The sequence below is a fragment of the Sciurus vulgaris genome (assembly GCF_902686455.1).
Source record: "Sciurus vulgaris genome assembly, chromosome: 9".
Classification (NCBI taxonomy): domain Eukaryota; kingdom Metazoa; phylum Chordata; class Mammalia; order Rodentia; family Sciuridae; genus Sciurus; species Sciurus vulgaris.
This window is the reverse complement of record NC_136469.1, coordinates 37,176,272-37,203,676: the sequence shown is the minus strand read 5'-3', so window position 1 is coordinate 37,203,676 and position 27,405 is coordinate 37,176,272. Positions and strand designations below refer to the sequence as shown.

Below are 27,405 nucleotides of genomic sequence, written 5' to 3'. Positions count from 1 at the left end.
AATCTAGGTAACCATTAAGATCTGTGCAAAATTAACTGTAGCATTTCTTTCATCCAGGTATCTTTATGATGATTTAAAAATCACTTGCAAGGCACACTTTATGCAGTTTAAATTCCACCAAAGACCTGTGAAGACAACAGCACTTCAGAACTTAACGGAAGGAATAGCAGCAGGTACACCAGTATTGATATTGGGTCCCAGCCCAACAAGATTTTTTTTTTTTTTTTTTCATACTGGGGATTGAACCCAGGGGTACTTTACCACTGAAATACATCCCCAGTCCTTTTTTATTTTTTGATTTTGAAACAGATTCTTGCTAAATTGCTGAGGACCTCACTAACTTATTGAGGTTGGTCTTGAGTTTGCAATCCTTTTGCCTCAACCTCCTGAGTCACTGGGATTACAAACATGCACAACTACACCCAGCTCAGTACAAGACATCTCAAAAGGGTTTAAGTTTGCCTGATTAGAGCATGTATAGTCTATGTTTATGGTGAATATCTCTCTATCTTGATAGCTGCCAATATTGGAGAGTACTCCTTTTTTTTTTTTTTTTTTTTTTTTTTTGCAGTGCTGGGGATTGAACCCAAGGCCTTGTGCTTATAAGGCAGGCACTCTACCAACTGAGCCATATCCCCAGACTAAGAGTGGTCTTCTTTTGAAAGAATTATAATTCTCCCTTTTTCTCCATCAAACAAGCACAAAGCAGTGTCCAAACGATCCAGTTGTCACTGCACAATTTTTGTCCTTGCCCTGGAGTGGGATTCTTATGAAGAATTCTGGGTCCAGGATTGGATCAGGTCATGAAAAATTGGAGACTGAACTACAAGGTTAACCTCTGTGAGCAAAAGGCAACCATTGAGAGTAAGAAGGGATGGGGAAAAGATATGTGATCTAACCACTTTTCTTGCTTTCTTCCAGAAAGAAATTATAAGGAGGGAGGAAGGCGGGCGGGAAGGAAGGAAGGAAGGAGGAAGATTTAAAATTCATACAGAAAGGCAAAACACTTTTGATTAAAAAAAAAAAAAAAAAAGCTGAAGTTTTTCAAAGTTGAAGGATGTATTACCCTAATTCAAGATTCACTCTAGGGCTGGGGTTGTGACTCAGTGGTAGAGCACTTTCCTAGCACATGTGAGGCACTAGGTTCAAAACAAAATAAAGGCATGCTGTCCATCTTCAACAACAAAAACAAAAAAAGAATCACTCTAAAACTACATTCATCAGATAGTATGGTATTGGCAAGAGAGTAGATTCAAACACCAATGGAATAAAAAGGCCAGAAGTGGATCCAAAAAAATACAGTCAACTGATTTTTGACAAAGGTGCATGGAATAAAGACAATTTTTTCACAAATGGTGCCAAAACAATTTTGACATCTAAATGTAAAATCAACATCTTCAAATTTAATTCCACATCTTTCTTTCAAAATCTCTGCAAAGATTCCCATATCCTGAAGAATGACACCATCTACTCATTTCCTCATGCAAAACTAGGAGTCACCTCTGACTCACTTTTAGTCTCTGCATTCAATCAGTTATCATGTTCTGTTGAATCACGTAGCCAGTCCTTCTTATCATCATTCTGTTGCCGTTGGCCTTGTTCAGATATTCTTTCCTTTGAACCGTATTTCCTGTCTCCCATCCACCAAAATGCCTTCTAAGAAGCAGCATGACTGAAAGTGTGAGTATGAACCATCGCTTCCCTGAGAACCGTTTGCAAAATGGTGCCTTTCAACATTCTTTAGAAGAACATGTTGCATGATGGTTTTGATGATGGTGATGAAAGGCTGTTTACATTTTGTCATGTCAAAGGAAGTCTCATAAATTGTGTAGGGAATACTGGCAAAAGGCTAAGACTTTTATTCTGCCTGGTGCCTCCAGCCAAAGTACAGACTCCGCCCCCTGCTTGGCCCTTGTCCTTGACTGACTGGACTCTTGTTAGAATTTGTCTGGGCCTTTGCACAGTCATCTTTCTATATGGCAAATCTGATCATGTGATTCTGAAGCTTGAAATTCTTCATTGATTTCCCAATACTTACTCCTCTAAAATATAAGCCCCTCTGTGCAATATTCAAGAGCTCTACTTGTTCCAGCCCAGCTAGGCCTAACTGATTTTGTCTGCCAGCACTTTCCACCCACATAATTTCTACTCCAATTATTCCAAATAATTGGGCCTATGAGGATTTGCCAAGCTCGCTAATTCCTTAATGCCCTGCATATGCCCCTCCTGCCTACAATTCACGTTTCTCCTTGGTTCACCTGTGAAATTCCTGGTCTTTGGAGACCCTCCTAATCAAAAGTATGCAGATAGGCAGTGTTACATGCTAGTTGGAGCAACAGTGGGAGACACCCAAGTACTTCCTTAGGTTCTGTTTTGCCACATACCAGCTGCCTGTCCAGAGGCAAATCACATACCTCCTCTGAGCCTCAGGGTCTCTTTTAAATTGAGGCAATATTATCTAGATTACATATGGGAAGCACCTGAGAAGGGAGCTTGTGACTGGCAAAAAATGTTCTGGTCAGGTAGACTTGATAAACCTTTAAAAAAAATATATTAGTTATTGATCAACCTTTGTTTATTTATTTATATGTGGCGTTAAGAATTTGTATTCTGTCAACCTACCCCTCCATAAGTATGACTACATTTAGGATTTGTTTGGTGTATTACCACTATCATTATTATTGTTATTACTCTATTACTTATTATTGAAACATTGTTACCTAATTCTTCACCTTATTCCTCCATTTTCAGGTAAATTAGGGCTTCTCACTCCATGTTTCCACAGTAGCTTATATGTACCACTACTATAATACTTTTTATATTATACTCTAATCATGTGTCAAATGTCTGCCACTCCAATTGACTGTGAAGTCCTTGAGGACAGGACACATGCATTTTTATTTTTGTACATTCAGAACCTGAATTGGCAAAGAATAGACAATGGTTAAATTTTTAGTAACTGAATGAATACAGGAAAAAAATGCATTTTATAGGTCTGAAAAATAGAAGAAATAGTGCTTCACTGATTCTTAACAGGTTCCGAGCTACTAGAAAGCTCATGTGCTAGAAAAAAGAAACAATATCAGGACTGGGATGTGTCTCAGTGGTAAAGCCCTTGCCTAGTATGTGTGAGGCTCTGGGTTTGATCCCAGTACCACAAAACAAAAATTTAAAAAAAAATTTTTCCAAAAGAGACCAGTTAGTTTACATTTTTTTTTTTTTTTTTTTTTTTTTTTTTTTGGTACCAGGGTTTGAAACTCAGGGGCACTCAACCACTGAACCACATCCCTAGCCCTATTTTGTATTTTTTTAGAGACACAATTCTCACTGAATTGCTTAGCTCCTCGCTTTTGCTGTGCCATGGTGCCTGGCCGGTTAATTGACTTTTAAAGGGTTGATTTTGCTCAGAAAGTGATTGGCATTTGGCCAGTGACTTCTGGGACCTATTGAATTTATATCTTTCTGTGTTTATGTGTTCATAAATCCCTTTATCTAAAATAAGTGATTATTTATGATTCTAAATGATCTTAAGACATTTTAGCTTTGTTTGATAAGTCTGAAAACCAAAGCTGCATTCCCTAAAATATAGATTCTAAAAAAATTAGTTAACTTCATATAATATTGACTATGATTCCTTTGATATTTCATATTCTAATTTTAGTGAGTATGTGGTTTTATTAATCCCCTACAGAAAAGTTGAAATGCATATTATATATGTATATATCTCCACATTTTTTCATATTTGCATGCATTCTCTATTTTTCTCTTCTTTTCTACACTAATATTTACTGTACCACTTGTTAATTATGTGGTTAAATGGAGGACTGTTGTCCTGTGACTCTAGAATATCTTTGCATTTGTCTTTCTTTGTATACAGTATATACATACAAATGCAGACTTTTATTTTTGCAAGATAGTGCAAAAGTCTGCGATACCTAAGTTCTTACCTAGTTACATCATGACATTAAACCTTTCCTATATAATCATAATATACGTATAATTTTTAAGAAATTTGACTAAATAATATGTAAAATCTAGTCTGTATTCAAAGTCACTCAGTTTTCTATAAGATACCTTTTATTGCCTTTTAATTTTTGGACTGGCAATTGAACTCTGGGACACTTAACCACTGAGCCACATCCTGAGTCCTCTTTTGTATTTTATTTAGAAACATGGTCTCACAGAGTTGTTTAGGGCCTCACTAAGTTGCTGAGGCTGGCTTTGAACTCGAGATCCTCCTGCCTCAGCCTCTCAAGCCTCTGGGATTATAGGCATGCACCACTGTGCCTGGCTCATTTTTCTTACTTGGAAGAAAGAGACTCATCTTTCTGAATTACATTAGCAGATGGATTTAGACAGACCATCTTACTGGAATTCATACTTGAGATGGCTCATCAGGGCCTCAATACACTGGAAACATTTATGATGTGTCCATCAGGGGATAGTATGCTGAGTATCCAACAGACTAAACCAAGAATTAGGACACTAGCATAGTAGAAGCAGAACTTCTTTTTTAAGGATTTTCAAAGGATTCAAAAGGAAGAAGGGAGCAAAAAATAAAGGGAAAGAGAAAACGGAGCATCAAAGTATTCATTAAAAGGAAAATCAGAAATTGAACTTGACTTTACAAATGATTATTTTTTTTCATTGAGTACTGAATGTGGGGGTAGGGCAGCCTAATTTTTTCAGTGTTTAAGAGTTTTGAGTCTGCATCCAAGCTTGGTTGGCTGTAAAAGGGCTTATGGAAAGAAAATCCAGCATGTTTTAGGGACACATGAGCTACGCCAGGGGCAACCTATGAAATTGGATGGGGCTATATGCTGAGATTGTGATTTGAGTCTTTTATTCTTCAAGGACCATAATGGAAGGGACCATTAATCAAAACACTCTCTAAGTTTAAATGTATGGTTTTAAAAAGTAAAAACTAAATATGATTCCTTATATAACAGGATGGGTAGTGGATTGTCTCCCAGGACATTCAGGGTGACTGCGACCTTGTTTAACCCCCAGATGTCAAGCATTGTTCTAGTTCACACAGTTTCAGGAAGTTTCTTAACAAAAAATACATGTGAGAGCTTTACCCTACATAGATCCAACTACGTGATTGCTCTCCACTCTATACAAGCCACTGACTTCTGTAACTGTACCTCTCCTCTAAATATGTTGTACTTCTTTATCTTGTACAAAAGAAGAACTCATTCTCATTTGTGTTCTTAAACTCGTTGATAGCTAACAAATTCATTGTTGTGGTTTGGATCTGAGGTGCCCCGCCCCCCAAAACTTATGTGTGAGGCAATGCAGGAATGTTCAGAGCAAGAACATTTAGATCATGAGAGCTGTAGTCTAATCAGTCCATCCCAATTTGAATGGACTGAGTGGGTGTTAACCATGCAGGTGGAAAGTAGCTAGAGGAAGTAGGTTACTGGGGGCATGCCCTGCCAAGGCTCCTTATCCTGTTGGGGCCCCTTCCCCTTAATCTTTTCTGGTTTTTGGCCTCACAGCACTCCTCCACCACACCTTCCTACAGGAGCTCTGCCTCATCCTAGACCAAGAGCAAAGAAGTCAACCGACTATGAACTGGACCTCTGAAACAATGAGCTGAAATAAACTTTTCATCCTGTAAGTTGTTCTTGCCAACATGACTAACATCCATAAAATGTAATATTTACAAAGGACCTAATGATTAGCGTTTCAACCAAACACCTCTGAGTAGCTTTAACAATATTCTTAAGTCAGAATTTCATACCAATATTTACAGTACTCACTTGTAACTATGTAGCTAAATTGGGGAATGTTATCCCCTGTGATTGCAGAGGCACTTTAAAAGTAATGGAAATTACAATGCACTCTGGAGAGAATTATGAGAATATTAATTAAAATCAACTTGTCCTAGTTTTCATAGTTTCTGTAGAAATGAGCAGGATAAGTATGACAAAATTGACATATTTTCAAAATATGACTGCTCTGCTGTGGTTTTAAACAGTCTAATGAATCTTTAGAAAGGATGATTTTTATGTCAAAATTACATAATAATTTACACTTAGGAAGCACCAGGGACGCACTGCATTAATGAAATATGAAAGAAATAAGGCAATTTCTGGTAGTGAGAAATCTGCAGCATTTTATCTCTAAGACATGGCCTATTCAGTTTTACTTTGATGTGCACACAGAAGATGTGTTCACATTGACAAGAGTTAAGCACACAGTTTAAAAGAGAAAATTACACCATTGTGATTCTATCTCCCAAATGATTAATAAACATCAAAAACTATACTTAAATAGAAATCTAACTTAAGATAGCAGGAGCCAAGATATTAGGCTCCAATTACCCTGTCAGGCAGTTAGACAAACCAAAAAAGAGTGAGGAGATCCAAAAGTTTAATTTTGGGTTAGGGATGTAGCTCAGTGGCAGAGCACTTGCCTAGCATGTACAAGGCCAAGGATTCCATTAAAAAAATTTTAATTTCATACATAATAAGTACTTTAACTGTTGAATTGTTGAATTGAATCAATTATTTAACCTAATGATGTACAGCCAGAATTGTCTCTGCAACTCCATTTCTAAGTATTACCAGACTAATGACATTTATGAAAATGTAATTGAACATCTTTTTTCTAAAGTTGCCCCCAATTTTTTTTTTCAGAGTACTTTAGCATTTCCAGATTATCACCAAATCCCTTTCTTAACTTTCAATTCCCTATGTTGAGTCCTTTCCTCTTCTCCAAGCTGACTTTTGGTCAGCTCTTCTATTCCTCATATCGACACACACACACACAAATGCACACACACACACACACACACACACACACGATAATGCTTTATTCTGTTTTTTTTTTTTTTTCTTTCTTTATGGGTTTTATCTCTCAATTACAGTAGAAACTCAACTCCTAAAGAACTCTCCTGTAAACTAGGTTCATTAAATGACTGACCGTTAGTCTCAACCAGGTCTGAAGGGCAGAAAATGGGAAAATCAAGAATCCAACATTTTATTTATTTATTTATCTATCTTTTAAAACATTTTTAGATGTTGATAGACCTTTTTTTTAATCATTTATTTATATGTGGTGCTGAGAATCAAACCCAGTGCCTCACACATGATAGGCAAGCTCTCTACCACTGAGTCACAACCGCAGCCCAAGAATCCAACATTTCATACACATAGAATTCTGAGTCCTTCTTGACCTATTATTCACTTGTAGAAATTGGTTATGAGTAAATAAAAGTTACCTGTAACACTGTTTACAATAATACAAAAGTAGCAGCAATCCAAATACTCAACAATAAAGAGTTTAATAAAACAAATTATACAAAAGCAATAGAGTAGAATACTATGCAACTATTTTTTTTTGGGGAGGTAGTACTGAGGACTGAACCCAGAGGCACTCTACACTGAACTACATTCCCAGCCTTTCTACTTTTTATTTTGAGGCAGGGTCTCACTAAGTTGCTTAGGGCCTTGCTAAATTTCTGAGGCTGACCTTGAATTTGTAGTCCTTTTGCCTCAGTCTTCCAAGCTGCTGGTATTACAGGCATGACACCACCACATAGGCACTGTGCAACCATTAAAAACCACATTTTCAAGATTATTTAATAATGAGCATATATGCTATCACTATATTTAATGAGAAAAAAAGAGTGTCCAAACCTGAATTTACAATGATATCCTAATTTTAAAAAAGATATTGCTTTGGGGCTGTGATTAAATGGTAAAGCTCTTGCCTAACATGTGCAAGGATTTGGGTGTGGTGAACAAAAAGTACGTATAGATAGGTATGGAATGAGAACTATGGATGAAGGAGTATCTCTGTTTTATTTCTCTCAAAGTTTAAAACATTTATATGAATATATATATACATATATATGTGTGTGTGTGTTTATGACTCTTCAGATATTAATAAAATCCTATCTCAAAACTATTTACGAAAAGTTGTGGAACATCCTCCATTGTTTTTTTAAAGTTGTTAATGTACTTTTATTTTATTCATTATTTATATGCAGTGCTGAGAATCAAACCCAGTGCCTCACATGTGCTAGGCAAGTGCTCTACCACTGTGCCACAACCTCAGCCCTCCACTGCTTTTTCATCTATGATGGTTTTCCAATCCTAATCTTTTATTATGCTTACTCTATGTCATAATAATTTACTGCCCATTTATGAATTAGTTCAAGAGTTAAGTAAATATTTGTTGCCTATGTATCAGAACAGGGGCATCTTTTCCAGATTGTATGCTTTTAGATACCAGAGGAAATATCTATATAATCTTTTTGCTCTTCAAGATGTGCAAATAGTTGGGCGCAGTGGTGCAGTGGTGCATCCCACTGACGTCGGAGGTTGAGGCAGGAGGACTGCAAGTTCAAGGCCAGTCTTAGCTACTTAAGGAGGACTTGTCTCAAAATAAAAAATAAAAAGGGCTGGGGATATAGCTCAGTGGTAAAGCATCCCTGTTACCAAAAAAGAAAAGAAAAAGATGTACAAATAAATAACCAATAATTACTTCTTTGACAATAATGGGAGATGCTATACAAATCAAAAGATAACCTTGAGACTGTAGGTGGAATTTAAATGCTAAATGGACTCTTATGCAACATAACTAACAAAATTTAAATGCATTACTATTTTTAAAATACTCTTCTCAAACCTATCTTTAAAAAATCTAAAAATAGGAAAGAAGGGTCAAAAACTAAAGTGATAAAAAATTAATAGCAACTTTTCTGCTACTAATAATAGAGCTTATACAGAACAACAAATTATAGCAGAAGTTAAAATGAAATTTTGTGTTCCAAAAATTGTACTTTAACCATATGACTGATTTCTGGCTTGGTAAAACCATCCAGTTTACCAACCAAACAGCAAACATGAAAATCTAATTCTTCTTAAAGAAAAATCAATGATTGTTTTCATATGCTTAAGGCTGCAAAAACAAGTTACAATAAACTGAGTGGCTTTAAACAACAGACATTTATTTCCACCAGTTCTGGAGGCTGGGAAATCTGAGAACAGGGCACCAGCAGATCTGGTGTCTGGTGAGGTCTGTATCCTGATTCATAAATGGCACCTTCTTGTTGGTCAGATCCTCAGGTGACAGAGGTGGCAAGGCTGTCCTTTCCTAAGGGCACTAATCCCATTCATGAAGGCTCCACTCTCATGACTCAATCACCTCCCCTGAAGCCCCACTTTCTAATAACATCACATGGGCAGGGGGTAGGATTTCAACATACTAATTTGGGGAGGGACACAGACATTCAGGACCATAACAAAGTTTTAATGTGTCCAGTGGGTTTTTAGATAACAAATTAGTTTATCGCTTGAAAATATTGGTCTAGGGAAATAGCTAACGTTTGAGCTATGTAGGACCACATTGATTGCCACATACAAAGTGCTATGGTTTGGATCTGGGATGTGCCCTAAAGTCTCATGTGTTGAAGGATCGGTCCCCAATGCAACACTGTTCAGAAGTGGAGCTTTGGGGACAAGATCAGATGATAAGTGCTCTGATCTCATCAGTGGATTAATCCATTGGGAACTGAATGAACTGCTGGGAGGCAGTGAAAACTCTTCCTGGCTGCTTTGAGCTAGGCAACTTTTCTCTACCACACCCTCCTGCCATGATGTTCTGCCTCCCTCAGACCCACAGCAATGGAGTAGGCTGACCATGGAAGCAAACCTCTGAAACTGAGAACCTAGATATATCTTTCTTCCTTTAAGTTGTTCTTGTCAGATATTTTGGTCACAGTGAAAAACAGCTGACTAACATAAAGTGATGTTTGTTTTTTCACTTCCTGCTTTTCCTTTGGTGTCCAACCCATACAGTTCTGGAGCTTTCCTCACCTTCCCACCCTCAGCCATTATCCAGTACACACCCAGGCTTTGGAAGGTTCACTCACAAATTCATTCAGCCTGAGATGAAAAAAAAAAAAAAAAAAAAACTAACCAACTTAATGAAATACTTCTATGAAAAATATTTGCATTTTAGTAGGTGCTTAAAGCCCCCTGCATCTCTCAACTGGGGTACTATTTGCATTTTGGGTGGGGCCAGTAGGAACTTCCAACAATGGTGCTTGAAAATTCAAAAGTTGGTGCAAAACCAGTGCCATCCTATTTTATTCTGGCTTCCTACTGACTGACTGTTCAGGAATTCATTTATTTAACAAATATCAAAAAAAAAAAAAATATCTATGGGAGACCTACTACCAGACCCACCACTGTTCTGGATTTCCAAGCAAACTTGGTGCTCATGGTTGACAAGAATCATGAAATAAAATTTGTAATAAACTGAAAACTTCATTTAACAAAAACAATTCATATTCTGTTCCTTCTAGTTGTTCTCCCTACTTTCTGCTTAATTTTTAAAGCAAAAACAAAAAATGAAAAGCTAGGTACAGTAGTGCATGCTTATAATCTCAGCTACTTGGGCAGTTGAAGCAGGAGGATACGAAGTTCAACTCCAGCCACATGAACCTGTCTCAAAATGAAATAAAAAGGGCTGAGGATGTAGCTCAGTGATAGAGTGGTAGAGTGCTTGCTTATTATGTGCAAGGCCCTGAGTTCAATTTCCAGTACAGCAGAAAAACAAAACAAAACAAAATAACCTAAAGCAAAAATCGAAGTTTAAATTTAATTAGCAAATATCTGTCTCACCAGGCCTGTACTTACTTCCACATTTACAACATGAGTTTTAGAGGTAAGCTTGATTTTTTTTTTCTTAGTTACTAACTAAATAACAAAATCCCGACGATAGCCCCTCTTCCATAAATGAGGTAGAAAATGAAAGTTTTACCTGCTTGCTACCACAATAGCATTACTTTGCATTTCTAAGTAGCTTAATTGATAGGATATTACTTTGTTAGATTGGAGTTCTCCCTTTGTTGGTTTGTTTTGTTATGTTCCAGTATATTAGTCAGCCCTCTGTCACTTGAGATTCTTTCTAGGTAATATAAGATTTATTTATCTCATGTCTGAATCTGAAGTCTTAAATGAGTTAAGTGAAGAACACTTTGGTCTTCTGTATAGCAATATCGATCCACTTAGTGAGAATTGTTTTGATAATTTAACAAATATAAAAGGAAATTTTGATTATGCATTCCTAATACAGCTGTTTCAAAAACATTTCAATTTACTAAATAATGAGAATAATTTGTATTAAAAATAGAAAAAAACTATCCTCAAACTCTGACTTTGGGTTAAAAAACAGAGACGTGAACACCCATCTCCACTACAGAAAAAGCTTCCTAAGAGAAAAATGTATTTTAAAAACCTATTTAAAATACTTGCCACTATTCTTATTATTATTATTATTATTCTTTTATTTTCTTTTTTCAATACTGGGGATCAAATCCAGGGCCTCACACGATAGGCAAGCACTTAATCAGTGAACTACACCCCTACCTAGCCCACCATCTTTCTTTTTTAAGTAGACATTTGGATTTTACCCCTGCTTGTCTCATGTTATAAATTGTAACCATGTATTTGATTCATGGACTTAAAAAAGAACACTTATTTTAAAGATTTTTTTTTCTTCATATTATGGTTGTTCCATCAATATTCTAATAACGACATTTTATACAAATGCAATATATAATTCAACTAGTAGAAATTAAAACAACTACAAAAATGAGAACTAATTATAATGAAAATAATAAAAATATTCAAAAATAATGAAATATCATTTACTCTGTACTATATCACATCAGCATAAACATGTCTCCCAGAATCAAAACAATGGGTCAGGATCACAATCTATTGGGAGTCTACATTCTTTATTCATTGGGACAAGGTTCGGAATGACACAGAGCAGAATTTGAAAATGGGTTTTAACACTTAATAGAAGTGTGACTTTAATAGCCCTCTCTGAGTAGGTTCATCATCTGTAAAATGGGGGCAATAATCATGGAAAGAACTATCATGTGTAAAGCCCATGGTACATAGAACACTATAAATGTTAGCATTATCATCATCACAATCAACCTGCCATTAAAGGAATTAGAAGCCAACTATTGGTTCAAAAGTTAAAAGGCCTAGTTAGTGGCAAAAACTTTCTTTTGTTCCCCCAGTGCTCAGAATTGAACCTAGGGCCTCACACATGCTATGCAAGTTGTCTACCACTGATCTACATTCCCAGCTCCGCCTCTTGATTACATTAGTCTTACTAGCCAGGTATTATGGTTTAATCTGGAATGTACCTCAATGGCTTGTTATTGAGGGCTTGGTCTTTGATGCGCAACATCAAAGTGATTAGATCATGAGGAATCTAATCTAATCTGATCAGGGGATTAAATCCACTGGATTCATAGCTGGGTGAACTATTGGGAGGAAACAGTAGGAGGTGGGAACTAGTTGAAGAAAAAGGTTCTAGGCAGCGTGTACTTAGGGACTCTTCCCTAGTCCTTTTTCTCTCTGCTTCTTGGTCTCCATGAGGTGAACACCTCTGCTTCACCAAAGCCTCTCCACCATGATCCTCTGCTTCACCACAGGCCCATGGCAATGGAGCCATCTGACCATGGACTGAAACTTTTGCAACTGTGAACCAAAATAAATCTTTCCTTTTTAAAAAAAAAAAAAAAAAAATTTTTTTTTGGTTTTAGATAGACATAATACCTTTATTTTATTTATTTATTTTTTATGTGGTGCTGAGGATCGAACCCAGGGCCTCACGTGTGCAAGGCAAGCACTGCACCCCTGCCCCAATCTTTCTTTCTTTAAGTGTATTTTCTCATGTATTTTATCACGGTGACAAAATGTTGGCTAACATACCAGGGTTTTTTTCTACTATCAACAGTGAAGCAAAATTTTTAGTATTAGCCAATATTGGTGCATATTCGTAACTGCAAACACTAAGCACTTGACTACAAAATACCAAACAGTTTTCAGAACTTTAAAAAAAAAGTGAGTCATATTATACTCTGCTTGATAGTTACTACTATTCTAATTGGATTAAATAATTTGAATTTCAGTGATTTATATATGGTGAAACTTAGAGAATATTGGTCTATGAGACACCTCATCCACACATATGGTTGATTGATTTGGCTTACCCACTGTGGGCACATGTGAAGTTAAAGTGACTGAAGTTATCACACCGAGTTCACAAGTCCAAGTTAACTTGTCACTAAAAGCTTTCATTATGTTACACTGTCTTTAAAATTTTTTTCTAGTGTATCTTGAAGAACTTTGGAAATGTCTCATCAATTATGGAAACATAATTACAAAATGATTTAATGTCATGCAGTAGTATTAGTTTTTAAAGTGTGGTTAGGCTGGAAGTGATGGCACATACCTGTAATTCCAGTCACTTAGGAGGCCGAAATAGGAGAATCACAAGATCAAGGCCAGCCTCAGCAACTTAGCAAGGTCCTGTCTCAAAATAAAAAGGGCTGGGGATGTAGCTCACTGGTAAAGTGATTAATCTCCAGTACCCTGGGATTAATCTCCAGTACCAAAAACAAGCAAAAAATAAACGTGTGGTTATAAAAAAAAACATTAGAGGGAAATAATAACCTTTTTATTTTGTGTAAGCAATGCTTGATGACTTAAGTTAATCTTTTAATAACAAAAAACAATTTCATTGACATAGTTATATATATTATCATATTCACAGGATTCTATTAGATATTCAAGTACACAGGTTTTGTACCTGTGTGTGTGTGTGTGTGTGTGTGTGTGTGTGTGTGTGTGTACTGGGGATCAGACACAGAGCCTTACGCATGCTAGACAAGTAACTACCACTGACTTACATCCTCAGCTTGCACAATTGTTGTCTGTCTGTATGTACATAAGGTCGTGCTGGACGTTTTCAGTCTGGTTTTCCAGATCTCCACGCTTTTCCACTCTGACCTCTGCAGTGATAGGCTGACCTGTGAGAACTACACAGTGGACTCCCTTGTATGCTGGCTTCTGGATGGGTCCAGCCAATAGGGCACATCAACTGGAGAGGGAAGAAGGAGACAGCAAGAGTTTAGAGTACTTATTCTCCACATCCCTCCCCTAGGTGTTACTATGAGAGAAACTGGGCTGCATCCTTGACCAGACTTAGGTCCTTGCTCTTCCTAGCCCCAGGGAATGGCATCACTGTGGTTTCCCTTCATTTTCCTTGCACCCTTGTAAATAGTCTCTTTATTAAGTTCTCTTCAAATTACTCAATATGAGTGTCTTGTGTTAGCTCACATTATGAGGATCCCATGACCCTCTGGTTGATATGAATTTTTAACAGAAATGATAAAATGGACTAGATAGATAATATTTTCATCTGCCTCTGTGCTTTGGTATCTTTTTTCCTCTGTCAGCCTCCTACTTCTACTGGAATTGCAAAACATACCCCATTCCAGTGTGCCTTGCTGGAGCCACCACCCCAGGACCATGATGGGTCAATTGTGTTACTACTAGAGTGGTGATTAGCTCCCAAGGATTTCCACCCAGAATTTCCCAAATGAGAGGTAAAGGGGTTCTCTTTTTCTTGAACCCAGAACATCTGTAATCTTGGGACTCTCGGTAGCCATACTTCCTCTCCTTAAATAAGTTTGGAGCTCAGCAGACAGGTAGGAATGATCAAAAAATGGCACTTGAGGAGAAGGTCCTGAAGTCATGGAGACCAGTGTTTAGCTGAGCCCTGGTCCCTGAAACTCTCTTCTACAGCTGTGTTCACCATTAACTGAGCAAATGTACAGTATATAGTGTTGCTGGGGGTTGGATGTCTCCTCCTCCATAGTAGGGGGCATGAATGAATTATGGGTTTGTTTGAGCCATCTCAAGTCCTGGGGGGTTGTTTTTCTGAGAACTCTTGATGAAATTCCACCTATTTGAGACTACTTAGGTTATGCTGACACCCTGCCCATTGGCTCAGACAGCCCGAGGTTCAAATGCAGGAGGTGGGCAGAACCTGCTAAGCCCCAACCAGGTTGTCTTTGCCATCTTCTTCCTGTTTTCCTCAGGAAGCACTTCACTCTGAATCCCATTGGCATTCCTACCCATTTAAATAAAGCAAACTCCATTTTGTGGTTAGATCCAGTCTCCCTCAGAGTGGGATCATCCCACCATGCCCTTGCTTTTCACTTAGTTTTGTGTCTTGTCTTTATTTCTTAAATTTCTCATGCCTTTAATATTTCTGATCTGACTCGCTGCCCTAGTTTGGGGAGACTGAGTAAATGTCATGCTGGTCATGATACTCCATAACCCAAGTTGAAATTTAATTATCTTTGTAACAGAATGAAGAGGTGGAGCCTTTATGACATGATTGGCAGATTTAGTTCACTATGGTGGGAATAGATTAGTTATTTCAGGGATGGATTTCTGATAAAAAGAATGTTTTGGATCAAGTTTTCTCCCTAGCTCACATGCTCTTCCTTGCTGTGTGATACCCTGCACAAGAGTAGCAAGTGGCCCACACCAGATACAGCCCTTAGATCTTGAACTTCCCAGTCTCCAGAACTCTGAGAAATAAATTTCTTTTCTTTATAAATTACCTAGTATGTGGTATCCTGTTATAACAGCAGCAAAGTATTGTCCCTTTTTGCTCAAACTAGTTGGAGTTTCTATCACACAACTAAAGTACTGATTAAAATAATAGCAACAACTGAAAATGGATATGTTTGTAATATTTGAATCCCTATTGGTTTAAAGAATTCTATGATGCTGGCAAGAAAGGCAGAAAAGTCCTGACCCATATGTGCATCAGAATCAATGAGACTTTTTTTATTACCAGGAGTTTTTTACAAATCCTTCACTGAAATATAATTTGTTTCAGGACACATTTTGGACACATTCCTAGTCTGAAGTATTTCCTGCAGTAGAAAATGACTAGACTGGGAGAGTGGGATATGCAGAGAAAGGAGATCTTCCATTTCTCTCTCTCTCTCTCTCTCTCTCTCTCTCTCTCTCTCTCTCTCTCTCTCTCTCTCTCTCTCTCTCTCTCTCTCTCCCACACACACACACACACCACCCTTTTCTTTTTTTTGAGATGGAGTCTTGCTATGTTACCCAGGCTGTTCTTGAACTCCTGGGCTCAGATCCTCCTGCCTCAGCCTCCTGAGATTTGGAACTACAGTCACCCTGACTCTTCTCATTTTTGAAGTAAAAAAAATCTGGTTGGATATCAATGATTAATAGTGGTATTTTAACTTTTCTACTCATTGTGGAATTTTACTTCTTTATTTTTAGTTCAAAAGATCCTGAATAAATTCAAGGTAGAATAATTGAAGAAAATTTAGTCTTCCTAAACAAAATAGCCTCTCTCTTAATGTGACATTGTGTGGATTCATAAAAGGAACAAAGGTAGCACACAAGACCAACAGGGTATCCTCCATGACAATAATTTGCATATGTATTGACGATACCTGTTGCCCCCTTCCTTGGCAGCACCACTGTGAAGCTAATGAGACCTTTGAAGAGATAGGAAATGGTCCCAATAATAGTCTGCCTTCTTCATTTAGAAATAGCATAACTCATCCCTTTTTGTTGTACTTATCAATCAAAACACATCTCTTCCCTAAAACTGTAAGTTTGATTTTAGAGCACTTGCGTCACTACTGGTGAAGTGGTTTTTCTGAAGAACTCGGGACACTGAAAAGCAATTCATAAGGTAAACAATGATCATCATTAGAACACTATGATAGAAAGACGAGATGGAGAATATTAAAACATATTCTCCAAGGAGAGGCTAGATAAAGAAGACATCTAAATCCAAGTTGTCCTCAATCTACAAATTGCTGTTTTTACTCTCAAAACAGATATAGAACTCTAGTTCCCAGTCAGTCCTGTGGGAAAGTGGGGATATTCCCTCTGCAACCCAGAGTGCTTGAATAGCTCCATGCTTTTTTACATTACCCTCTACCCCAGCTTCAATGGGAAGTAGGAATAGAATCCTCCAGTCTCTTCTGAGCCAACAGGGAAAAAGAATTCCTTCCCTCACATCGACAAAGGGAAAAAATTAAAAGGTAGTGAATGTTAACAGGAAGGAGGCCATGACTCACATAAAAGGGATGTTCATAAGTTACTTTTCAGGACTTGGGGGAGGGCCCCAGTCCACATAATTGCTTCCTTTTCTTTCACAGTGAGTTTGTCATTGGTAGCCCATGTTTGGATTCATTTAAAAAGAAATAGCTGTGTTGCTTTTCTAGTGTGAGAGGTGTCAGGTATTTAAATTTTTTTATGTGAAAATAATAGAATCTGCAGATCCAAGTCTATTCCTGCTTTTCTTGCCCTTTGTCCTCAAGGATAAGTTCACTTTGGGCAAACTTCAACTGAGATGCCAGAAACCACACACAGGTTCTCCCAGTGACCTCAAAGGAATCTCTGATGACATAACCTAAACACAAACTCCTTTATATTATTCCAATGACTAAAGCCAGAAATAACTCAGATATATTTTTTTAAATGTTAAGCTTCAAGTGTAACGCCCCCCCCCAAAAAAACCCATTAGCATGCAAAGAAGCTAGCAGTCACTAATAGCTTTTTGCTGCAAAATTATTGGCTAATTATACCAATTACTGCATTCTTAGCCTATCAGACCATGCTTTGATCATCCAAAGACAAAAATGTTCCTTGGAACCAATCCATAGGGCAACAAATGGAGTCTGTTTATATTGTTCTTTCTGAAAACCATGCTGCCAATAGAGCTCAGCATCATGGCTGACCACGGAGGCCTGGCATGGACCCAGATGAATGGTTACAGCTTGCCATCTAGAGTTTTTAGAAGATGAGTCCTTTCTTGGCAACTTTTCCTTCTAGAACATTCATAAAAACAAATAATTGACACAAAGTTATCATTCTTATTTTTCAGCACACTAGAAATTCAGAAATTCTGAGTATATATATATATATATATATATGAAAGCTTGTTCCCATTTTTATATAGTACCATTCTCCATGTACTGTATTATATTACATATTGCCATGTCATGCATTTTTAGTTAGGAGAAAGAAGTTATGGTGTGCTATTGCACAGTAGGGTGACTATAGATAGTAATAATGCATTATACATTTCAAAAGACTAGAAAAAAGGATTTTGAAAGTTTTTTACCATAAAGAAATTATAAATGAGGAGATAGATATGCTTAAACATTATATAATGAATACTTTTAATGAATCATCACATATATCCCATTACAATGCATAACTTTTATGCTTTTATGTACCAGTGAAAAAATAAAGTTAATTAAAAAAACTTGGCCTGAGGTTGTGACTCAGTGGTAGAGCGCTTGCCTAGCAGGTGTGAGGCACTGGTTTGGATTCTCAGCATCACATAAAAATAAACAAATAAAATAAAGGTATTGTGTCCATGTATAACTAAAAAAAATTTTTAATTTTAAAGATTTTTAAAAAATGTGTGAAGAAGGTAAGAGATATCTATTCAATGTATCTACTACCTGACTGATATTAATAACTTAAAGTTTTTCCAAACTGTGTTACTCAGCTTTTTGTCACTTTGACAAATACCTGAGAAAAACAGCTTAGAAGAGGAAAGACTTATTTTTTTCTCACAGTTTCAGAGGTTTCAATCCATGGTTGGCTGGCTCCATTGCTCCATTGCTTTGGGCCTGAGGTGAGACAGAACGTCATGGCAGAAGGGCATGGCAGAGCAAAGCTGTCAGCTCATGGCAGTTGGCAAGCAGAGAGAGAGAGAGAGAGAGAGAGAGAGAGAGAGAGAGAGAGAGAGGAAAGAGAAAAAGGAAAAGGCCTGGGACAAGATACAACCCCCAAGGACACACTCTCAGTGATCTACTTGCTGCAACCATGCCCTACCCTTCTACAGTTTCCAGTGTCTCCCAGCAGTCCATTCAACTACTAATGGATTAATCTACTGATATCAGAGCCCTCATGATCCAATCACTTCTCAAAAGCTCCACCTGTGAACATGGCAGCCTGGGGGACAAAGCCTTCTACACAAGTGTCTTTGGGGAACATTCCAGAGCCAAACCATATACAAGTCATACATACGTCTTTACATTTGAAAATGCCTAGGGGTCATCTGGCAATAAAATTTAATCATCATTCAGGAAAGTTTGCTCTAGGTAGGACAAAGCTTAGTGAACTATTAAAGTAACTAAAGTTTGGAATGGAATCATCAAAATACACTAGACAACATAACAGTGATATTAGCATGTACCTTAAAATTTACTTAAACAGGGGCTGAGGCTGCAGCTCAGTTGTAGGGTGCTTGCCTACCACATGTGAGGCACTGGGTTCAATCCTTAGCACCACCTAAAAATAGACAAAATAAAGGCATTGTGTCCATCTACAACTACGAAAGATTTTTTAAAATAAACATATTTACATTCAATCTTTGCCAGTGTCTATGATGATTATTGATATTTATTATGCCCAAAGCTTTAAAATTTACTCCACTATATTCACTGTATTCTAAATGTATTTATTATTACAGATAGGTTTAAATAATTTGATGACACAAAATAGTGTAGATTTTTATCTCGTGATGTTTTTCTCTCTCTCACATTTTGTACCACATTCTATTTATGGTAGGGAATGAAACTTCTAGTTAGGGGCAGAGTGTAATAAGAACCATCTGTCTTTTTCCCCATCTGAGACTTTCTGTCATGATTAGTTGTTGTTACACACCCACATACACACACACACACACAAAGTGTTCCATCTCCTGGCTGGAGATTTTTGTGAAGGGTTACCAGTTTCTGCCTTCTTTTAGAATAATATGATTAGAATATTACATGCTTAGTTCTCTGTAGCACTAAATGTACAATCCCTGATACTAAAGTTCCACACCTTTCAGTAGATTTTGAGAGACAGATGCCATCTTGTTTATGTCTAAATCTAACAGGATGGAGACCAACATATAAATGGCTAGTCAGGAATGCTTTACTTTGAGCCAGGTATGGTATCACATGTCTGTAATTCCAGTGATTCAGAGCCTGAGGCAGAAGGATTGCAAGTTCAAGGCCAGCCTCAGCAACTTAGGCAGACCTTATCCCAAAATACATTTTTTAAAAGGGCTGGAGATATAGCTTAGTGGTAGAATGTCCCTGGGTTCAATCTCTAGTACTAAGACAAATACAACAAAAAACTCCACTTCGTTGTAAATATCTCAGATGTCTTCATCTTAAGGAATTAAAAAATAAAAACTACTGAAAAAGACACACACACACACACACAGACACACATATCATCTTTATTCTGATAAAAAGGAGCTTCTAAAAAGTCTGAGAAAAATGCTGATATTTCATCAAGTGCATTAATGTTTAATAAAAAATAAACCACACTTCCTAAAGACCCCTACCATTGCTTAATTTCAAAAGCATTTCTAGAGAAAGTGAAAGGAGCCAGAATGAGAATTTAATTTTTTATTAGCAAGAAATGCATTTTAGGAAGGAGCAAGGTGGCAGGTGATGCAGGAGATGAGAGGTCGGCTTAGAGATGTACCATCGTTAGCCCTAAAAAGGCAGTTCCCTAAAGGATCCACCTCAGCTCAAGTGGAAGATTCACAGTAGCATGCTACTACAGTAGAATGTGCTGCCCAGTTATTTATGAACTAACCAGAACTTATTGAATACCTTCTATGTAGTTGAAATTCCATAAAGAGAAGTGGGGGAAAGATGTAAAAATGATGAAAGACATTAAAAAAAAAAATCTTCAAGGACATTTAATCTAGTTAGGAACCTGAGGCAGTAAACTCAGGACAACAACGGAAAAAAAAACAACCTTTAGTGTGCTCTGAGAGGCCACAAAGACTCCGTTTTCCTTTCTTTTAGGCAGCCGACTTTTCTGAAATTCTTCTTACTAAAGCATCCTGCAAGTTCAGGTTTTGTACTTAGCTAAGGATGTAGCATGCACAGGCACAGAGTTCCTATAAAGCCATTCTTCTTTAAATTCCTCTGTTAAATGCAAAACAAGGTGCTGTGGTAATGAAAGACAAGACATGAAACAAAAAAATGTGGTGAGGAAGACAAGCAGAATGATCTAGACTAAGATGTGGGAGGTAGATAAGGGGAATGCTGGAGAGCTCTGACATTGATAAAGTGAGTTCAAACTATAAGCACGCCCCTGTTTCCCCGGCTCCCAGCACAGACGCTGCACCATGCTTATAGTTACCATAAAAGATGTAAGACAGCAGGAGTTTGTCAGAGCCCTGGAAGCTTTCCTCAAAAAGAACAAGAAGCTGGCCAGGCACAGTGGCTCATACCTGTAGTCCCAGCAATTTAGCAGTGTGAGGCAGGAGGATCCCAAGTTTAAGGCCATCTTAATGAAACCAGGTCTCAAAATTAAAAGTCCTGGGAATGTGGTTCGTAGTAAAGCACCCCTGGGTTTGACCCCTAGTACCCAGGGGTGAAAAAAAGTAAAAGGAGCCAAAAATTGCCAGACAGATGGCAATATTCAACAAGAAATATTAGAACAAATGAAGCTGGATTAACAAACCACCTCATTCATGAACAAACATCACAAGCACAGAATATAGGGACCTTTCAACACCAATGTGATAAAGCTGGATTTTACCTAAGAAAAATGAAAGCCAAGGGAAGTGACTACCAAGGACAGCATGCTATGTTAGCAACCTGGCAATGTCTTCAGCCTGGATCAGAAGAGGAGGAGAACAGAATAATGGAGATTGATGAGAAGGCAGTTGAGCACTTCAGGAATATAGAGAAAATGTATGTAAGTGAAGTTATAACAAAAAATAAATTTTAAAATTTGGCTAAATTCAATAAGCTGTAGTAACAGATTAGATATAGGAATTGAGGAAAAGGGGGGCACTAACTCCAAAGTTTTAATTTCAGGTAACAAGATGATGAAATTGAATGGAATTGAATATAGGAGTCTTGGAGGGCTGGGGGTATGACTCAGAACACCCCCAGAATACACAAATCCTGGGTTCAATCCCCGGCACTACAAAAAATACAGCAAAAACACACATGGAGACATTAGAAAAGATACCTAATTCAGCCAGTGTAGCAGTAAGGAGCCATGGGGAAATTGAGGAATGTTACTTTAAACACTTTTAGCTACACAATCAACTGGACATTTCCTGTTGCCTTATGACCTAGGACTGAATTTTTAGTAAGATAAAGGCAAAAGAAACATGGATCAGCAAGTCACAAAGAATTGAAAACAATGAAGAAGAGCAGAGAGCCAAGAATAAATTTCCTAGGAATGTTCAAGATCAGTTGGAAAAGAACAGAGTTATAATTAGGAGGAAGTAGATTTTCAGAGAGGGAGAAAGAAAAAGAGAGATCTTTAAGAAGGATAAAATGAACCACAGAATGAAATGGTCTAAAAAAATTCTTTTCTAACCCTCAAATGGTTGTTCAGCATGATACAGAATTCTGACAAATAGTTTCTCTTACTACTTTGAAATTATTATTCCACTGTCTTTTGACTTCTATTGTTATAATTCAGAAGTCTGGTGTCATTCCAATTATTATTCTTTTGTAGGAAATATCTTTTTCACCAATTATTATTATTATTATTTAAATAATCTCTTTGTCTTAGTTCTGAAATCTTACTAAAATGCATTTTTATTTATCCTTCACAGAGTTCACTGTGAATCATGAATTTGAGGATTTTTTAAAATTCATTTTTATTGTAAACAAATGGGATATCTTGCTTTCTCTGTTTGTACATGAAATAGAGGCATACCATTTGTGTAATCATACATTTACCTAGGGTAATAGTTTTTAATTCATTCTGTTATTTTTTCTCCCCCCCACCGCGAATTTGATGATTTTGACTTTAAGCAATTCTAAATTTTTTTCAGATATTCTCTTTAAATATTGCATTTCTCCAATTTTCTTGATTTTTTTTTTTTTTAAAAAGAGACCCAAACCTTTGTAAGGATAGTTGTATGCTAGATCTTTTTATTTTTTCTCCATTCCCAATTAACCATTTATATTTTTCTTTAAAAAAAATTTTTTTTAGTTGTAGATGGACACCATACCTTTTATTTATTTTTTAATTTTTATGTGGTGCTGAGGATCGAACCCAGTGCCTCACAGGTGCTAGACAAGTGCTCTACTACAGAGCCACAACCCCAGTCCTAACCATTTATATTTTTTATCTCTTCATCTTTATGACTTATATTATGGGTAGTTTCATCAGAACTAACTTTCAGTTTAACAAATCTCTCTTCTGATTTTTAACTCTTCTATCAATATTTAATTTCAATTACTATTGTTTCCCACTTATAGAAGTTCTATTTGATTTCTTTCAAATTTACATTGATTTCTCATGGACTCATTCTTTTTGCCATAATTTAGAGTCTTTCTTTTATGCCCTTAGTCACATTTATATTTATTCTATAGATCCTGTCTAATAGCTTTATTATCTGGAGGTCTTGGGAAATTGAATCCAGGTATCACATCTACTGACTTTCAGGCATGGTAAAATGTTTCCTGGCATGCTTTATATCAAGGGCACATGTTCATCTTCAGCAAGGGAACCCTTCACATCCAGAGTTACCAACATTCCTTCTGAACAGCGTTGTATTTCCTTCATCCAGGAATCCTACTAAACAGGACCTATCACTAAACCGCACCAGATTTTATATCAAGATTTATCCTTATGGGTCCCCAGTTCATGTAGTTAGTGTAAACCAACAAACTACCACCCATTTTTGTAAACAAAGTTTTATTGAAACATAAACATGCCCGTTCGTTTACACCATTCTACAGTATGTCACGCTACAATGTCAGAGTTAAGTAGTTGCAATAAAGACTGACCCACAAAGCTGACAGAATTTCCTCTGTGGCTCATTAGAGAAAATGTTGCCACTCCTGGTATAAATTCAAATTCTGAACCAGGATAAGAGCTGGCATAAGGCTATGAATTCTCAGGAGAGAATATTTGCTTTCAGTCAGAGTCCAAGCTGAAACATTTTTTTGTTGACTCCATGGGGATGGTTGTTTCTTTCTTTCTTTCTTTCTTTTTTTTATAATAGTCCGTACTTTTATTAAAGACATTGCCTTTTGAATGTTCTGTATTCATGTAGAGGTATTGATTTTAGTTATTTGTCTTATAGACTCCCAGGACCGAAGGCCTCATATTCTGGGGGAATTTAAATCCATACTCCCACATACAGGAAAGCACCTTTCCTTTTTTGTATCAGTAACTCATCACACCCACAACTCCTATACTCATTACTCTTGTATTTTTGTTTTCTGCAGATCTCACTTATAAATCAAGAATACATCAGTTGTCTAACATTTATAGGTTTTTTATGCAAAATTTTTCTCAAGTTATATATTGTATTTTTGCAAATAAAAATTTATGTAAAATATATAAGAATCTTAGAGGACTGCAAAATTTTAAATTTTGCTAAAATAGTTTTAGAATTTTGAATCAGATAATTCTTTTCCACCATAAAGTGGAAGCTATTTAGAAAAATTGAGAAAGAAGTGGACAATGAAGGAAGTAAAGATACATGTAGAGCAACTAATGATTGGAGGCCACAGAGTAGGGAAGATTCTGATGTCAGACTTGCTTCAATTTGATTACGAGCTATTAGTGACTTTATTAGTCCATATTTCTGTTGCTAATAACTGAAGCAACCAACTGAAAAAGTTTTAAAGAAAACAGACTTGTTTATTTTGGCTTAAGGTTCTGGAGATTCAAGAGGCCATGTCTGGTGTTGGCCTTCTTGCTTGCAATGTCCTGGGTTGCTGCAGGGAATCACATGGCAAGAGCCAGGGAGCATGCATGTGTTGCTGTCTCTTCTGGTCTCTCTCCTTATAAAGCTACCAGTATTCAATCATGGGAATTCTACTCTCATAACCTTATCAAATCCTAATTAGCTCCCTAATGTCTCACATTGAACCACTATAGTCAGATTAATATTCTATTCTCTTAATATTTTACAATGGGAATTAAATTTCAACACACAAATGGATGTGGTGGCATGCAACTGTAGTCCCAGCTACTCTGGAGGCTGAGACTGGAGGATCATTTGAGACCAGTAGTGTGAAATTGGCCTGGGCAGCATAGAGAGACATTTATATCAACACAAACACTTCCAACACATGAACATTTGGAAGACACACTCAAACTATATTTAAACCATAGCAGTGATACTTAGGAAGTAATTTAACATATTAAAACCTCAGTTTCTTTATCTGTAAATTGGGTATAATAACATCTGCCATCTATGGTGAAATCTCAATATATGACCCTGAGAGTTTATGCCTGCATAAAATAATATTTTAAGAATGTTAATCTTCAGAATATTTATCTTATGTTGAAGGAAGGAAAGAACTGTATTAACATGTAGCTCATATAACAGCAAATATTCCTAGATGAATATAGTCATTGTCATTGTTTCTATGGCAACTACCCTGTTCTGAGAAGAGGGACAAAACATATAGAGGTGGAATAAAAGATTTATAGTCAGGAGATCCAAGATGGCAGACTAGAGGGAGGCTGCATTCCTTGTTGCTCTGTAACTCAGGTTTCAAGAAGAGGAAAATATGTTTCTCTGTGAGGCAGTCTTTGCTGCACATAGATCCCCTGCTGTTTACCGCATTTGTCCACCTCAATCACCCGCAGTTTGCCAGCATACTGACTACTTTTTGAGTGCAGATCACTCACTGCCGCCTATCATCCATCATTTGCCCTTTTGCATGCTTCTTGCCTGCCCATTTCCTGCCTTTAACCAACCCATTCCCTACCACCCAAGTTCCACCTGCTGATCATCCACCAGTAGCTTGCGGACTGCCCACAGATTACCATTGGATCACCAGCTGCCTGCTGTTCCCTGGAAGTCCACTGTCACAGTACCTGCAGGTTTGGTTACACATGGCTGCTTCCATTTTGGGACAACAGTCAGCATCTGCAGGATCCCTCAGCCTGACCAAACACACCTCACCTCCAGGACCCCTGGCCCAATTGGCCGCACACCACATGGTCTCAGCGCCCATGTCCCGTGCTGTAGCTCCCCATTTGCCAACACATTTGGAAGCCAGTACAGCCATCTTGGATTATCCTGGAAGTGGAAGTCGCCATCTTTAGGTAGGGCAAATTCCATTCTGAGATACCTGCTGGAGACAGGAAGCTCATTGTCTGATACCTCTCATGCATCAGGCTACTGAAGACTGGGAGGTTTGAATAGTATATGACTGTTATAGTGCAGATTTTTTTTCTCCTTTTTGAAAATTTTTAAGTTTTTATTTCTTTACTTTTCTTGCTCTATTTTCCTTTTGTTTACCTGTTTCCTCAGAAACACCACTGGATAGATTTCCAAACAAAAACTAAATAAAGAAATCATTGAACTCAATAACACAATCAAGAACTTAGACTTAACATATATAGAATATTCCATCCATCAATGAGCAAATACACTTTCTCCTTTTACTCATGCTAACAATAAACTGCTTTTGATTTCGCGTCCTCTCTTCCTATTATCTAGTACTTCTATATAGTCTTTTCTTATGCCATTAACAGTTACATCCAATATTCCTCCCCATCCTCTTTGTCCACCATTAGAAACTGCAGACCTCATTGCAAATCTATTTGTTATACTGTAGGTAATAATTGAACTCATTCTCTTTGTTTATTATGACAATATTGTTAACATCTTCATAGGGGCTATTTGGTTTAGGGCTGAATATTGTCTGTACTGGGTGCTGCTAATATTGATCTCCCCCTTAAAGAAGAGGTTTTGGAAACCTGCAGGGTCACTGTAAGCTTTCAAGATTAAATATTTAATCTTGAAAATAAAGTTGACCAAACAGAGAAGATGGTAAGAAATCATGAACAGAATCTCCAAGAACTATGGAATATCATGAAAAGACCAAATTTCAGAATTATCAGAATTGAGGAAGGCACAGAGATACAAACCAAAGGAATCAACAACCTACTCAATGAAATATCAGAAAATTTCCCAAACCTGAAGAATGAAATGGAAAATCAACTACAAGAAGCTTATAGAACATCAAATGCACAAAATTACAACAGATCCACACCAAGGCACATTATAATGAAAATGCCTAACATCCAAAATAAAGATAGAATTTTAAAAGCTATGAGAGAAAGCATCAGATTGCATATAGGGGGAACCAGTACGGATATCAGCAAATTTCTCAGCCCAGACCCTAAAAGCTAGAAGGGCCTGGAACAACACATTGCAAGTTCTGAAAGAACATGGTTGCCAACCAAGAATCTTAACCCAGCAAAACTAACTTTCAGATTTGAAGATGAAATAAAATCCTTCCATGATAAACAAAAGGCACAATAATTTACAAATAGAAAGCCTGTGCTACAGAATATTCTCAACAAAATATTCCATGAGGAGGAAATGAAAAATATCAATGTAGGTCAGCAAAGGGAGGAACTACCTTAAAGGAAAAACCAATAAAAAGAGAAACCAGGACTGGGAATATAGCTCAGCTGGTAGAGTGCTTGCCTAGCATGTACAAGGCCCTGGGTTCAATCCCCATTACCACCAAAAAAAAAAAAAAAA

At 37.1% G+C, this 27,405-nt stretch overlaps 1 protein-coding gene across 1 annotated transcript in view; it reads right to left on the bottom strand.

Moving 5' to 3' along the window:
* LOC306669233 (ADP-ribosylation factor-like protein 6-interacting protein 6) overlaps nt 1-25,864 on the bottom strand; it is a gene marked incomplete at its 5' end in the record, with an annotated part of 31,644 nt that extends 5,780 nt beyond the window's left edge. Inside the window, one exon of the mRNA XM_079153104.1 lies at nt 25,813-25,864. Within this exon, the coding sequence (XP_079009230.1) occupies nt 25,813-25,864 (52 nt within the window). The remainder of the gene's footprint in view (nt 1-25,812) is intronic.
* Between the last annotated feature and the right edge of the window lie 1,541 nt (nt 25,865-27,405).